General features: G+C 41.6%; 1 protein-coding gene across 1 annotated transcript in view; it reads left to right on the forward strand.

The window, feature by feature from the left end:
* ANKH (ANKH inorganic pyrophosphate transport regulator) overlaps window positions 1-14,192 on the forward strand; it is a 100,808-nt gene that overhangs the window by 50,043 nt on the left and 36,573 nt on the right. The window contains exon 2 of the mRNA XM_074576171.1: window positions 7,899-8,115. Coding sequence (XP_074432272.1) covers window positions 7,899-8,115 — 217 coding nt within the window. The remainder of the gene's footprint in view (window positions 1-7,898; window positions 8,116-14,192) is intronic.

Consider the following 14,192-nt stretch of genomic DNA (forward strand, 5'->3'; position numbering starts at 1 on the left):
GCGAAAGCAAGGAGAAGTGGTAGAGAGCAGGCCTTTGGAGCAGCAAGGAGAAGTGGTACAGAGCAATGAAACAAAAGATCCTTCAGGAAAGGAGGGGGAAATGTGAGAAATGGAGATTCAGACCAATGCCGGCAGCGTGGCCTTCGCTGGCAGGAGAGTGTGTTTTAGTGTGCAAAGTAGATGGCCATGGATCTTCAGATGCCAGTTCTGGTTTCATGTTAAGGTTCAGGGTGAAGATGGTCTCTCGGGGTGGTTGCCCAGGGAAGGTGTGGGGTCTCCTCCACAACATCTCCCAGATGTTCAGCTTGGGGCAGTGCTTTAAGCTGGCCCCCAGGGCCCCTTCCAACCCAAACCTGTCTGTGCGCTTTGGAGCTTAGTGAGAAGGTGTGATCAAGGAGAAAGTGGCAATCTCCATTTCAGGAGGAGAGAGACACAAGGAGTATTTCAGCGGAGATGGAGTTAATGCTAATAAAAAGGCAATATGCCAGAGTTGTGAGACACTGACAGGTAAGGGACCTGTGTAGATTAGATTTGCTGTGTGCATACAAGCAAGTCTTATAACAGTCCTTGCAGAAATTTAATTTATAAACATGAGAAAATGTGATTTTATGAAATATGCAACTGATAGTAAATCAGCTTACTTTTTACTTTGGGGGTATAACGTGAGGAAGAGAACAGAGCCTGTTTCTGTGAGAAATTAAAAATAAAAAGAGCACTGCTGCAGATACTGTATCACTTGTGATTAAGGCAAATATTCTTTGTGCGTAGATACATGTGATATGCATTTGTGTTCTCCCCAGTGCTTTCTACCACTTAAAAGTAATCAAAATGGAATTTGGTGAAGAAATGATAGCTATTCCACGGGGCATTTTGAAGAGACAGGGAGCCAACCTTCTCCTAGTTTTATGTGTCTCAATTTATGTCTCAGTTTTATTAGTCCATGCACATAGACTTAGAAACAGAAATAGTTTTTGAGAGAAAATGAGTCTCTGGCCTCCACGTGAAGGAGATCTGAAGATAAATAAACTCAGCCTGGAGTTAGCCATACTTCTGTAACATAATCACAAATACTTCTCACCTTTGTGGATGAGCTCCAAGGGAAGCTGGAATACTTTGAGAACAAAGCATTCCCATTCGAGTTTCACCTTAGATATATTTTGGGCAGTTCATTAGCATCAGCCAGAGGATACCAGCCATAATGGCAGGGAATATCTCTAACATGTTGATTTTGCTTCTGTCCTACGCCCCTACAAGCACTGCTTGCCTAAAAAAAGGCCAAAGTTAGTGGTTGTCTCACCTCAGGGGACAGGTTTCTCAACAGCCATCTGTGGAAATGGCAGTGGTTTAGGTCTCCTTCATGCAGGTGTCAGCCATTCCCATTCAATACTACCTGGGGAATACATCCTGAAGGGCTTCCCAGTGTCATGGCTCATAGCTCTCTTGGCTTCGGGATCAGTGTTCTTCATGTTCCCCAGAGAGGCGACCATCTGCAGCGACTGATTCACCCCTCCAAGATTGCTCCCTGTCGTAAATATTCTGGCACTTTGTCAAACATAGTTTTAGATGAGGCATGTTTTGGCTTCACTGAGTCTGGATTCTTTCTCATGGTCCTGCACCATTATCTTCTGCAGCCCCCTGTGGTTTTTTGTATTATTCTCTGTCTTGTTGTGCGGGTTGTTGCGCCTAAATCTACTCACAGGCAGTAGGTGCACCGGGGTAGTGTGCCGTAGCTACTCTTCCAGCTCCCCAACATGTCCTCCTCTGCCTTAGTTCTTGCAGTGGGAAGGGTTTCCCATTTTCACCGACTTCACTGTTGCCACTGCTGCTCTAGTTATTCGTACGCCTCCTGGCTGTGCCTGTAAAAAGTGCTGTTGCCTGATGTATCCCAGGTCAAGTAAAAGCTGTGAGTGCTCTAAAATTATGTTATTTTGGATTTAGAGTCTTTATTTAAACTTCTCCCAGGACACACGTTCATACAGCCTTGACATTGGATAGTGAGTGGGAAAGTGGGAGCGTGATCACAGTCACAGAGTAGCAGGCATTTCAGATAAGAGTAGGAATCTGGCAAAAGTGTTCATTCTTGTTTTTCATTGCTGCTCAGGAGGGTGAATGGGGACAAAAATTGTTACTGATTGCATTCTAGTCTTCATGGCTTGGTTTTTGTTTCACAGGGTATACGGGCTTTCTTCTAGGCCATGTTCTCCTTACTTAAGGAGACAGAGTAAATTTGATTGAAATTTTGTACACTAACTTTTTATTTAAGATAAAGCCATGACACCTGCCCTGCATTTGCAGTTGATTTTGAATTAGGAATCAGCAAGAGACAGAAGAACTTCAGCTCTCATTTTCAGGGCAGTCCTAATGCTCTTCCAAGGATGGCCCCTCCAGAGACAGGCCACATACCATGGGGGTCTCTAGGTGTCCCTCTCTCAGGACAGGCGTCTCTTTTTCCTTCAGAACGGAGTTTGGGGCTGTGGTCTCTTGCTGGGGACTGGGATTATTTTAGTGGGTTGAACCGATGGCAGCACTTGCAGTGCTGTGGGCAGGGAAAGCCTGCGGGGCTTCTCTTACAGCCAGCTTTAGTAAAGGACCAGGAGGGAAGTCAAGTATTTTAATAGCGGGCTAATAGGAATTGACCTCAGATGGCATTTCAGTCATCCGACACATGATCTACAACAGATGCTGGCTCAAAATTAGAGATACTGAATTAGGGTAAAAGCATTGCAAAACAAAACCCCAAACAAAACAAAAAAGGCCCAAAACAACAGACACTCCTCAGTCATCATTTTCAAGCTACAAGGTCAGACTCCCTCTACCCCTTCAGGGCTATCTCTTCATATACTATCTTTGGGCGATCTTCTTGCACCAGGATCAATGTGTGTGTGCTATTTTTACCCCATTTCCTTCCACTTCTATGTCTATATTCATGGAAGCTTACACAGACCTGTGTCAGAGCACTGGCTGTTTCCCTCAAATTGCCTACCGGTGGTTTCCTGCTTTTATGAGAAACCCAGCCAGAAGCAGAGGTGCAGATGGGATAACGCTCAGGTAGCACCAACATAGCAGTCTGATGATGCCACGCTTACAGAACATCGGATCTGTCAGGGGTCCCCCTGGCAGCGCAGTTCCCGCAGTGGTGACAGAGGAGGAGACAGAACAGCCAGGGCCAGCTGGTACATATGATACTGAAGATTTCAATGTGACAGGATTTAGTAAATGAAAACTCAGCCAGCAATCATCAGGAGAGAGATTATTTGACACAGGAGAAAGACTGAAAGACTGTCCCCTACGTCAGCTTGCTCTTTTACTGGATACTTTGGCGCTTTTCCATTTTCTTGGGGGAGGGCAGGTAGGAAGAAAGATGTAGAGGGAGGGGGAACATGTTACAAATGTTTGCTGAACTGAATATACAGTTGGCCACGTTACTGCCAAATTGAGCGGGGTTTTGGTGTCACCCTTAGGTAGGTAACTAGCTAGAACAGACTTGAAAACATAGCAGGCAGAATCCCAGCTTCAGACAAGCTATAGGAATGTGACAGCTTCCATTAGGTCACAGTCTGCTCTTCCAGAATAAGCAAAATTGAGGACTGACAGGAATTACATTTCTTGGATTTTACTTGCTCTTATTTGAAACACGTGCACTGGTCAGGTATTGACTGCATAGTCAATAGTTAACTTCAAATGAAGTAGAAAATCTGCTCTTCTAGTTAGATATAGACTATTGAAATTCTATGCAGTACATAGGTAATAAAGCTTTTTTAAAAGCAGAAGGAAATGCATACAATAGGTGTGGCTTTCTCAGTGGATTTTTTTATGCTTTTATATGTCTAATCCAATACAAAATAAGCCATCAGTCATCCAGTAGTCTTTAGGAGAGGAGGATCATGTGAGAAATGGTCAAACACTATAGAACCAGCTTAACAGACGGACTTTGAATTTTTGGCAACAGAAGTGTGTAGCTGTAGACTGGAACCAAACCTTTTCCTGCCAACATTAGTGAATAGTGCTGAAACCTCATGCAAAACAGGACAAGCTAGACCCTTGACATTTTTCTTACAACTGTTGCTTTTTAAATCACTGCCTATGCATGCAAAAGTTTGTTGCATTCATCCCTTATGCATGTCCTAGGAATTTGATAGAGGTCTCATATATTCCTTCTAAGAGGATAAAGCCAGCTGCAGTACCCAATTGTAAAGATGTGGTTACTGGCTGGAAATGTTATTAAGTGTATTACTTGGTATTGCTCGGACTTGAAGCTTCTGGATGGGAATTTAAAAATGCTAGTCCTCTCTGATTTTAGGGAACATTAGAGACAGCACACAATTATTCCTAAAGAAGGGCTCAAGGCGTTGTTACCGGGTCCTCTAGCAAAGATTTAATCTTGCTAGTGATAACATAATGTGTTATAGAAGACATCATTGCATTGAAGTAGCTCTAGATCTTGGTGCCTGCCTTTTTGAGAAGTGCTTTAGGAATGTGACTTACTTCAGCTAACCTGTTCATACCAGATCATTCTCAGCCTGGAAGTATTGTGTGCTTTTTCCTGTTATCTCTAAAAGAAGGGTCAGCAATGTCAGTGACTTTATTTTAGTGACGTTTGATGAATAGTCATTTACTGTGACAATTTCACCTACTGCCATATTAGGTTAGCTATTAATTAAAAACTCAGGAGAAGGTGCCATCACCAATAGTCTTCCTTCTATCCAGCACCTGGATTTCCTAGTTCTCCCTTCAAGTTTGGTGTGAATAAGTCAGCTGAAATCAAGATGACATCTGAAATATGTATGATCAAGCTAACTTCTTATATTAAGTATTGTGATTATTATCATTATTATTATTATTACTGCCTAGTTCTGTGTGATTTTGTTGACAAGCTACACAAATCTTTGTAGAGATACGCTCTGTTATGCGTGAAACAAACATGGAATATGGATGCTACTGATGAAGTTTTGTTATTGATTTTTGTTCACACAAAAGGTCTACAAAATAGTGTCAGATAAAAAAATGGAGACCTTGCCCTGGTTTGTATGTTTCTTCCTTTATGAGAGACTTAATTGGAAATCTAACAGGAAATTAGACTGGAAGATTACCAACTGCATGGCTGGCATGCCATGAAAGATCAAGTGCCCGTGTCTTTCATATTGCACCCAAAGCAGCTTTATCAAGTATCTGGGATTTCTTACGGATTTAAGGATATCAAATAAAACATCAGCAGCTTCAGTAGCAAAAATATTCTAAGCTACATGGGGTAGAAAAGCTACACAAGTTCTCATATAGTGTTTGGAAGTTGAGGACGAAGAAGCATTGTCATCTTAAAGTGAAAAAGGAGTAAGAAAGCTACAGAAGCTAAACCATCTGTACACAACCCTACTGACTGTTCATTTCCTAAGGATCTTTCCAAAGAAGCATTTAGGAGGATTGCTTTTTCAGGGCTAGCCTCTAGAGTATTTCATCATGTCAGCCAACCGTTCCACAGGAGTATAAATTAATGGCAGCATACCTCTTACAAAAGTCCCTTTTGGATTTTGCCAGCTTACCTTACCTGGTACACAGTGCGTCTCTGGGGAAAATTACTCAGAAGGATCTACTTGGTTGTCATTTGTTCATACAAAAGAGATCAGAGTTCAGCCTGTAAAACCAGAGAGGGAGAGAAAGAGGAGTGCTCAAGTCTTTCTCTGTCCTACTTAGATGGAAAACATAGTTATCCCGGGGCCAAAGTCACATGGAGCTAGTTTCACTGGCTTGAGGACTGTGCTCGGCAAAGATTGTCCCTCTGTAGAGGGATCATAGTGCTGTGCCTCTTGACAGAATGGGATTTCTTAAAGCCATGTTTATGCCAGGGACCTTGTCAGAAGTGGATTACTATTGTCCATACACTCTGGTATTCAGTAGTTATCCAAACCAGGAAGGAAGCACTTATGACGAGAAGCTTTTAAACCAGACTACCTGAAATTGCTTAGCTGTTTCTCTCTAAATTGAAGCTGCCAGAAATACTTCACTGTTGACAGAAGAAAAGAGGGGGGAAAAGTGATCAAGGAACCCTCTATATGGCATATTTGCCTATTATTGGCAACAGCAACAAGGAGATTCAGTGTCTTTAGAAAGTTTAAATGCAAATATTATAACTCTGTATACACCTTTATATCAATTACATCATCACAAGCGTCATCACAAAAGAAAGCTAAACTTGACTATTCCTTTCAGAGGCCACAGTCTTTTCCACAAATTGGGTACAGTTTTATGCACACGCTAGTGGTTTTGGCATCTGCAGATTAAATATAAGTTTAATTCTTATCGATGCAATAGATGGAATTATCTATACCCCAGAAAAGGTTGCATATAGCAGCTGCAGGTATTCCAGATCTAACACATGGTATTTTCAGGAAGGGGCAAACTGGAGCAAGACAGATGAAAGCATTTGGAGCCTCGGGTGTTCAGGTCAGAGCACATTGCAAGAGAGAGATTTGGCAGATATCAAGGATGGAGGTGTTGGTATTTTCTACAGTTTTTTGCTATGATGTTGACAGTGCAGCTTTAGTTTCAAAAACTAAGCACATCTCACAGAGTAGAAAAGAACGGCAGGAAAAGTGCTCATTTCTGCTATGAGGATGCGGTTTCTTTTAAAGGCAATGGGAATTGCTTGCTTAGATGCTCTTTGGAAGGGAAAACAAAAAGTCAAAAGACAGCAACATAAAGTCTAAGCTTACATTTGAAACAGGAGCGGTTCACCAAGATTACCTGATGATACTCTGCCTGGTTTGTTCATTCAGAAAAAGTGGTATTAGAACTGCTGTGTAAGTGGATAGACTGAGATTTGGAGGGTGGCTTGGAGAGATGTTCCTGGTCGGCCTCATTGCCATGGCCCTGTCAGCACACATCAGCTGTAACCCGTAGGAGCTACATACTTGTGAAAACAAGTTGTATTCCATCCTTCATGCTTTTTGAATCAAATCTTGTTTTAACAGTTTGCTGAGTGTATCAGATGATTGATGCTGTCACACTGCAGATAAAATTTGTCATTCTGTCATTTTTATTCAATATTTTAGAAGCATTTTGGTGCAAACTGGAATCTGAAGCAGTTACACATTTTTTCTATGGTTCACCTTAGTTATAAAAATAATCCATCTAATTCTCAGTGATTCACTGGCAGACATTTCCTAAATACAGACCTAGAATGAATTAGTAGGTTGGTTGAACCTTAATATGTCTTGAAATATATATGCTTTATTCTTTTCAAATACGCTACAAGGAGATATAAATAAATATAGGATCAGAACCTTGTGAAATACATGAAAGGAGAACAGATATGTTTAGTCATGTGCATATTTGGCCTAGTTTCAAAATAAACATCATAGGATAGTATCAGCTATTCACAACAACCACATGGGATGTAGTGAAAAGCTCATTACCCTGAAAAAAAAGTTTGGGCTCCTGAAATTTCAGCATATAATAATGTCAGAGTTTTTACCTGTGCAAATGGCCTACAAGGACTGTGCTTTGTTCAGTTCAGGGCTAAGGCCTCAAAGTGGCATTTAAATGGTCTTGTATCATCCATGATTATTATCAGGTCATAAAATTACTCTAAAAAGGAAAGAAACTGACTTCTGGTATAGCAGGAGTTCCATTATATACTTTAGAAATAGATATTTACCTTAGTACCTAAAATACAGTTTATCTTCAAGTCTACTTTACTTGCACTTACTGTCCGTGTGAAATGATGAAGTTGTTGGTGTCACAAGTCACAAGTTACTGCTGCTGAGCCCAGAGATACAAGGTCCAACTTGGGATGAAAACGATGAGAGTGGAGCTTGCTTGTTCCTTCACAAATTGGCTGCAGAACATTGTTTTTTATACGCTTCACATGTGCTACATTATTTTCTCTTTCTGTGTTTCAACAGGCTTTGAATAGGGGCATTGCTGCTGTCAAGGAAGATGCTGTGGAAATGCTGGCCAGCTATGGGCTGGCGTACTCCCTGATGAAGTTCTTCACGGGTCCGATGAGTGACTTCAAAAATGTAGGCCTGGTGTTTGTGAACAGCAAACGAGACAGGACCAAAGCAGTTTTGTGCATGGTTGTGGCTGGCGCTGTAGCTGCTATATTTCATACCTTAATAGGTAAGGTCACTTCACGTTTAATTAATATGTCTTTTAATTTTCTTCCCTGGCCTGTTCTTCAAACTGATGAATCTGTAAGTTTAAGATTTCAGTTGTAAAAGTGCAACAGGAGATGCAAAAGAGATTAAATCTCTTGGTCTGGTATCATGCCCATCCACACAATTTTTATTACTTTTTAAACAGGTTGTTAAGTGGCAGATTCCACCTCCAGGGCTTGCCTGGTGGCTCAACGCGATATTGATCTCTTTCCGTCAGGTGTGTGAGCAAAACTTTGGCAAGGTTGACAGGTTGCATGAAGCTGGTAGCTCAGGCTTACAGTTAGGTAGTGATGATCAACTAGCAGTATCTGCCTGAGTGGGTTTAGCAGGACTTCAAGGTGTGCTTGGTAGGTCTGTTGGTCAGAACTCAGTGGCATTGTTAGTGTTACTTCCTCTGTACTCATCCCTTTGCTACTTACCTCACAGTACAAAACTCTAAGCAAGTAGGTGCCAGCATCCTCATTGAAATATCAGGTATTACTCTTTACTAGTACTAGTCATCATCCACTTCTGTTGAATAAGAGCTCTTCATGCCAAATGGAGACCAGCTCCCTGCGTGAACTCTGAAGCCAAGAAAATGCACAAGCAGATATGAACTGAACATAAAAAGTAAGGCAGCCACAGGATTTGCCAGTTCCTAAGAGCCTGGAGAAGTGTGGTATCAACCCAAGCATCAGCCAGTACCACAACAATAAAAAGGCATGTGACCTGGAAGACTTTAACTTCATCCCCTCCAAGAACTGCACCAGATTCCCTGCACCTTCTGGCTCATTCCACAAAGCTGAAGCCTCTGGACCTCAAGCAACGATGAATAGGAGATGCTGGAGGAAGAAGCGGAGGGTGCATTGTATTCGACAGGTACAATCCTAAAAGCTGGGAGCTCTCAGGGATGGGAGGAGGGAGGTAACGCAGCAGCCTATGGAGGCACGTGTTGGTTGACAGACAGTAGGACTGAGGTGGATGACCAGCAATAGGAGGTCATTCCATCGCAGAAAGATGGGAAACGCAAGTGTGATGGCAATATCCAGAATTGCCATGAAATTATGGAGTGTCCTGGAAGTGAGACACCATTCATTATCAGGCTGTTAGTATCTCAAAAGCAGCACGGGCTGCTGGTCAGCGGGTAGTTCCTGCCGAGTAGGTACAAGAGCCATCTGGTAAATACAAATGCCCCCTGCTCTTAACCTTTAACAGGCTGCGGGCTATATTCACCAGCTTTATGTGCCTCCCAAGCACTCCAGTTTGTTTGACCTTAATGTCTCTTACTCCACCACTGATACGGCAGCCCTATGCTGTTTACCTTTACTGTATGTTATGGCCGTAATAAATGCTTACAGTAACGGCTCACTAGCTGTGGCAACTCTGTGCCAGGGATAAGCTGTTTCTGATTTTATAAGCTGAATCCATGCATTCAAGTTAATTTAATTACCAGTATCGACTGTTCACTTCTTCAATATGTTTACAGTTGAGGCTGCTTGATTGAGTCAGGATTATAAACTTTGGGCCATTTGTACGTTTGGCTCTCATTTTTCTTTGCTTGGAATGTTTCTTCAGCCCCCAGAGCAGCTCTTCTAGTTGCTCACTTGTTTTCCTGCCAGTGCTGGTCGAAGTTTTTGGCTTTGTCAGTTGGATAAAGAAATATTTTCTAGTCATCCAACATTTTATTTTAAGCTATGATAGATGTTAAGAAAATTTGAAGTATAACTATCAAATTTCCAGGTGAAATTCCATGTGGGACTTTTATTGAAGGGAGGTGTTTGAGGCAGCCATTTGAAAAACATGCCAAGATAGCTAAGTTTCTTTCCTTTGCCTGGAAATAGAGCCCAGCTGGATTCAGAACCTCTGAAATGCCCTCTTTGCAGATATTGGGGAAAAAAAAACAAAAAAGAAGACTGTACTTACCATGCTTTAAAGTCCTGAATTAAAGGGCTTCACGCAATCTTTGGGCTGCTTATGGTGGCAGACTGCAAAATATTTTTTAGTATTTTAACTTGTCTATGCCTGAAAATATGCAAAGGCCACAGCAGAGACTGGCAGAGCGCCCGAGAGAATAGAGTTAGTCAGATTCTAGCACCAGTTGCCTGGGTGATGTTGCCAAGTTTTATGTTCCAAGTTTCCTTTGAACATGTTTCAAATCGTGATTATTCTTCTCTGACCCACAGATGCACAACCTACCTAGCAGGAGGAGGAGAAGGAGTCCAGTGACAGACAGGAAGCCTCCTAGGACCTGCAGCTACTCCCCAGCAGCTGCAAACCTATCACAGACTATCTACAGGAGACAAAAATACAGGTTACTGATGCTCGGCAGATGAAAAACAGAAACAAATAGCACTCAGGGGACTGAATTTCTTCCACATGTGTATGGGGCTAAGGAAGATGACATGACTGTCTGCCATAGACTGTCACAGCCCAGGAAGGAACAGGGAACAAAAAGCCCAATGAAATAAGGAGGAGTACTGAAAGTCAGAAGGAAGAAAACAAGTGGTGGTAGAAACACAGTGACCACAATGAATCACCACATTTCCAACTGTGATAGAGACTATTTGCAGTCTGCGCACAGCTCTTCACAAACAGCAGCCTCTACGCATTTAAAATATCAAAACAGAATGTTTCACCCACTTGACTCATGCTTCATTGCTTCAGCACCAGCTCCCCACTACCGCTCCCCCACAGGGGCCAATGCAATCCTCTGTGGGAGTCAAACCACTCCAACTCACAGTTGCAAGCTTTGGGTCCCCAGTTATCACGCCAGCACATTCCCATGAACGTCCGCAAAGTCCTCACCAACAGTTCCTATCACTCCCCTGTACAGGTAGCAGTGAGACCCAAGAAATGAGTTGACTTGACCAAAGAGATTTGAAACCATATTCTCGTCCCACTTAACAATGCTGCTGCAAACCTTGGTCAGTACACAATTCCTGCATTTGCTGTTTCAGTTGCAATCTGGAAATAGAAAATAAAATGCTGCCTTCCTTCCCTTGTGCTATTTTGGAGACAGCCGCTGCCACCAGTTAGGTGGACAGTTCACTAGGTAGCCAGGTCTAAAACGTCTCGTTATTTCAGAGATTGGCTTTTGGTGGGAATTTTGGGCTGTAAGAGAAGGAATTCAAGATGCTAAGCCTGTCTGTACCTATTTTTGGCATCTTACAAAATTGCCAGCTTGACAGAGGAGAGAATTCATTGATATAATATTATGCTAACATAATGCATTTCATGGTGTTGCTGGTATGCCCTCCGTGCTAAGTGGGTCTCTAACCAGTGTCATGAAAGACATGCACATTTTCTTTGACAGTAAAACAGCATCATTCAGCCCTTCACTCCTTTACTGAGAAATAGTGTACTGAGAAAGTTTATTTCCTTTTGCATATAAATATTACTTTGCACAGCTCTCTGAGGTTCTGGAAATGACAAGGCAGAAGTGACTTTGGGGAAACATCCTCTTTGCTTAAACAGACTTCCTTAAGTGGTGCCCACTACACCTGATCAAAAACTACGTGATGGATCATTTGTCATTACCAGGAAAAAAAGGTTGTAACTTTAGTAACCAGGCAAGCCTATAACAGACTGGATGGTCAAGACATGCAAGTGATTTGTTTTGTGACAGTTTTTTGCTGATAGGCTAGTGGGCATGGGTCACTCCCCACACAGATTGCACAGGGGAAATCTTTAGCAGTTGCTAGTAATTCCACTGACTTTTTTCAGTTTCCCACATGCGTGGTCTCTGCATATACATGAAAGATCTGCATAAGACGTGAGCTATAGGTGTAAGCCCACCACTTCCAATGTAACACTGCTGGAATTTTCTACAGATTAGGAGTTACAGAGTAGTTTATGACAACCCGTGCTATTTTTTCCAGTCAGTCTTGTTCTGACATGCCCACTGTACTGGCTTGTATTAAACATTTCAGAATATAATCCAGGCTTGCTTTTGTTTTTTTTCTTTCTAAAAGATGACAAAATGTTATTCATTAAAAATACATCCTACTTCAGCATCTTCAGATGGCCATTGCTAAAGCAGTAATGCGCTTCCCCAGCTGCCCCAACCTTTCCCCCACAACAGGGGTAGTTTCTTATCAGCAGGGTATTCAGGGCAAAGGAAGAAGGAAGAAAGCCTATGACCAAAGCATTTGTGGGTTTTAGGATAGCAATGATTATTTTTTAGTTAAAACAGGCTAATTTTGAGACTTAGGAGATTTTAGCCTACCTAAAGAGATTTCAAAGACCACTGGTCATTGATAGATTTGGGAAAATCAACTAATGCAATTTTGGAAGTAATGCTGAGCACAGAAAAAGATGATTACATTAATCAGTCTGCATTAAGATGCTCCTAAGCTGTTTTGTTTTTTTTTTAATTCATTTATTACTATAAGCAAAAAAATCACAAAGCCTAAAACACTCTGATCATCTGGGCTTTTACAAGGGTGGACACAGGCTTTTGCTTCTACTTTTAGGCTAATCAGAGACATAAAGAAATCTATGTACCCTGTGCCATCTTCAAATGAAGATTTGCCATTCGGTTTTGGGGAGGAGGTGGGGTTTGGTGGTTTTTTTGCAAATTGGCATTTTCCTGTCTGCCCAAATCACTTAGCTGAACAAAATTCTGACCAGCATCCGCTTTGGCCATGTGAGACATCTCTATGACAAGCAGCAGAAGAGACTTTTACTTCTCAAGTTTCCAAGTTAATTTTTAAAACTGGCAACAAAGTATGAAAATGGAATGCATCTAAAAAGAACACACTTTAACCCAAAAACATTTTTTTGATTTTTTTTTCCCCTCTAGTAAAGCTAATATTGACATATGTAGGTCTGTGTCTGGCAGTAAATGGTATCACTTCCTCTAAGGGTTTCTTTTTGTTTTCTTTATGATGTGAGTATAACATGCTGGGCAGTAGACAGCTCCAAAATGACTACGGTACAGCTATTTGTTTGAGACTGCTGGCATCATTAAGAGCGTGTTTAGTTGTTTCAAGAATGTATGAAGTTTATGTGGTAGTAAATGCCTTGTTAGAGAAATTAGTGTAAGGAAGTGGAGATCCAATTAGGTATGCAGTGTTTCATTGTCATTGCTTAGCCTTCTGGGTCTTAAAACTCAACTGGAAAAGAAAAAAACAAGAATTCCTGCTTAAATGCTGTAGCAAGACTAATCCATAGACATATCAAAATAAATGAGGTATTAGAGGAGAGCAAACAGGCAGCTTGTCTTGGGGTTGGACTTCTCTCGTTTGGATGAAATGATGCAAGGAATGGGAAGAGCCATCTGCTTTAGCTTCATATAATACTCTTCAGCTCTGTTATTAATTTTGTGCCGTGATTCATAATAAGTTTGTAAGGTTGGCCAAGGTTAAGTTCTAATTGCATCAGCAATTGCTTTATTCACAGCTCAGAGACACATGCCTGTATATTTGTCAGTAAATCTCAGCCTGCTGAGTCCTTCTTTCTGAGGATGGAAGCATTCAGTGACATCAGCAAAAGTGATTGTGTGCTTTCACTGACATGGGGTAGAAAATAGTTGACTATTTTAAAACTGTCTTTCAAGTTTAGACATTACAATTACAAAATCAAAATCACATTAAAAAATGCAGTTAGGCTTTTTTGGATAAGGAGGAAAAAGAAACTTATAGCTTACAGAGCACGGCACTAATATCCCTACAAATCTTAAAAATGTGGTGCTGTGGAGTGTGGTGGTGTAAGTCCCTTGAGAGTGTCCTGCCAATAAACTGCAACCCTGTGGTGAACTGTCCCTACAAGTGTAGTAGTTGTGTAGTTCACAAGTGTAGTTCAGCCTCTGTACCCTCTGATTCTGTAATTTTTCTGTGATAGTAAACTGAAAAAAAAAAAAGAATTTAAACAGCTTAATGGATTCTAGAGCCAAAAAAGTTACTTATTATGCACTTTCTAAACAGTTTAAGAGTTTCCTTTAAAACGGGAGAAGCCCAAATGGTGAAGCACATGGAGAGCACCAAGGGTGACTTCTGCGGCGTGCTGTCTCCCCCGTACTGCACTGCTGGCGGAGGCCTCTCCACAGGAGCGGGTTTCTCA

This window comes from Larus michahellis, chromosome 2, assembly GCF_964199755.1.
Source record: "Larus michahellis chromosome 2, bLarMic1.1, whole genome shotgun sequence".
Classification (NCBI taxonomy): domain Eukaryota; kingdom Metazoa; phylum Chordata; class Aves; order Charadriiformes; family Laridae; genus Larus; species Larus michahellis.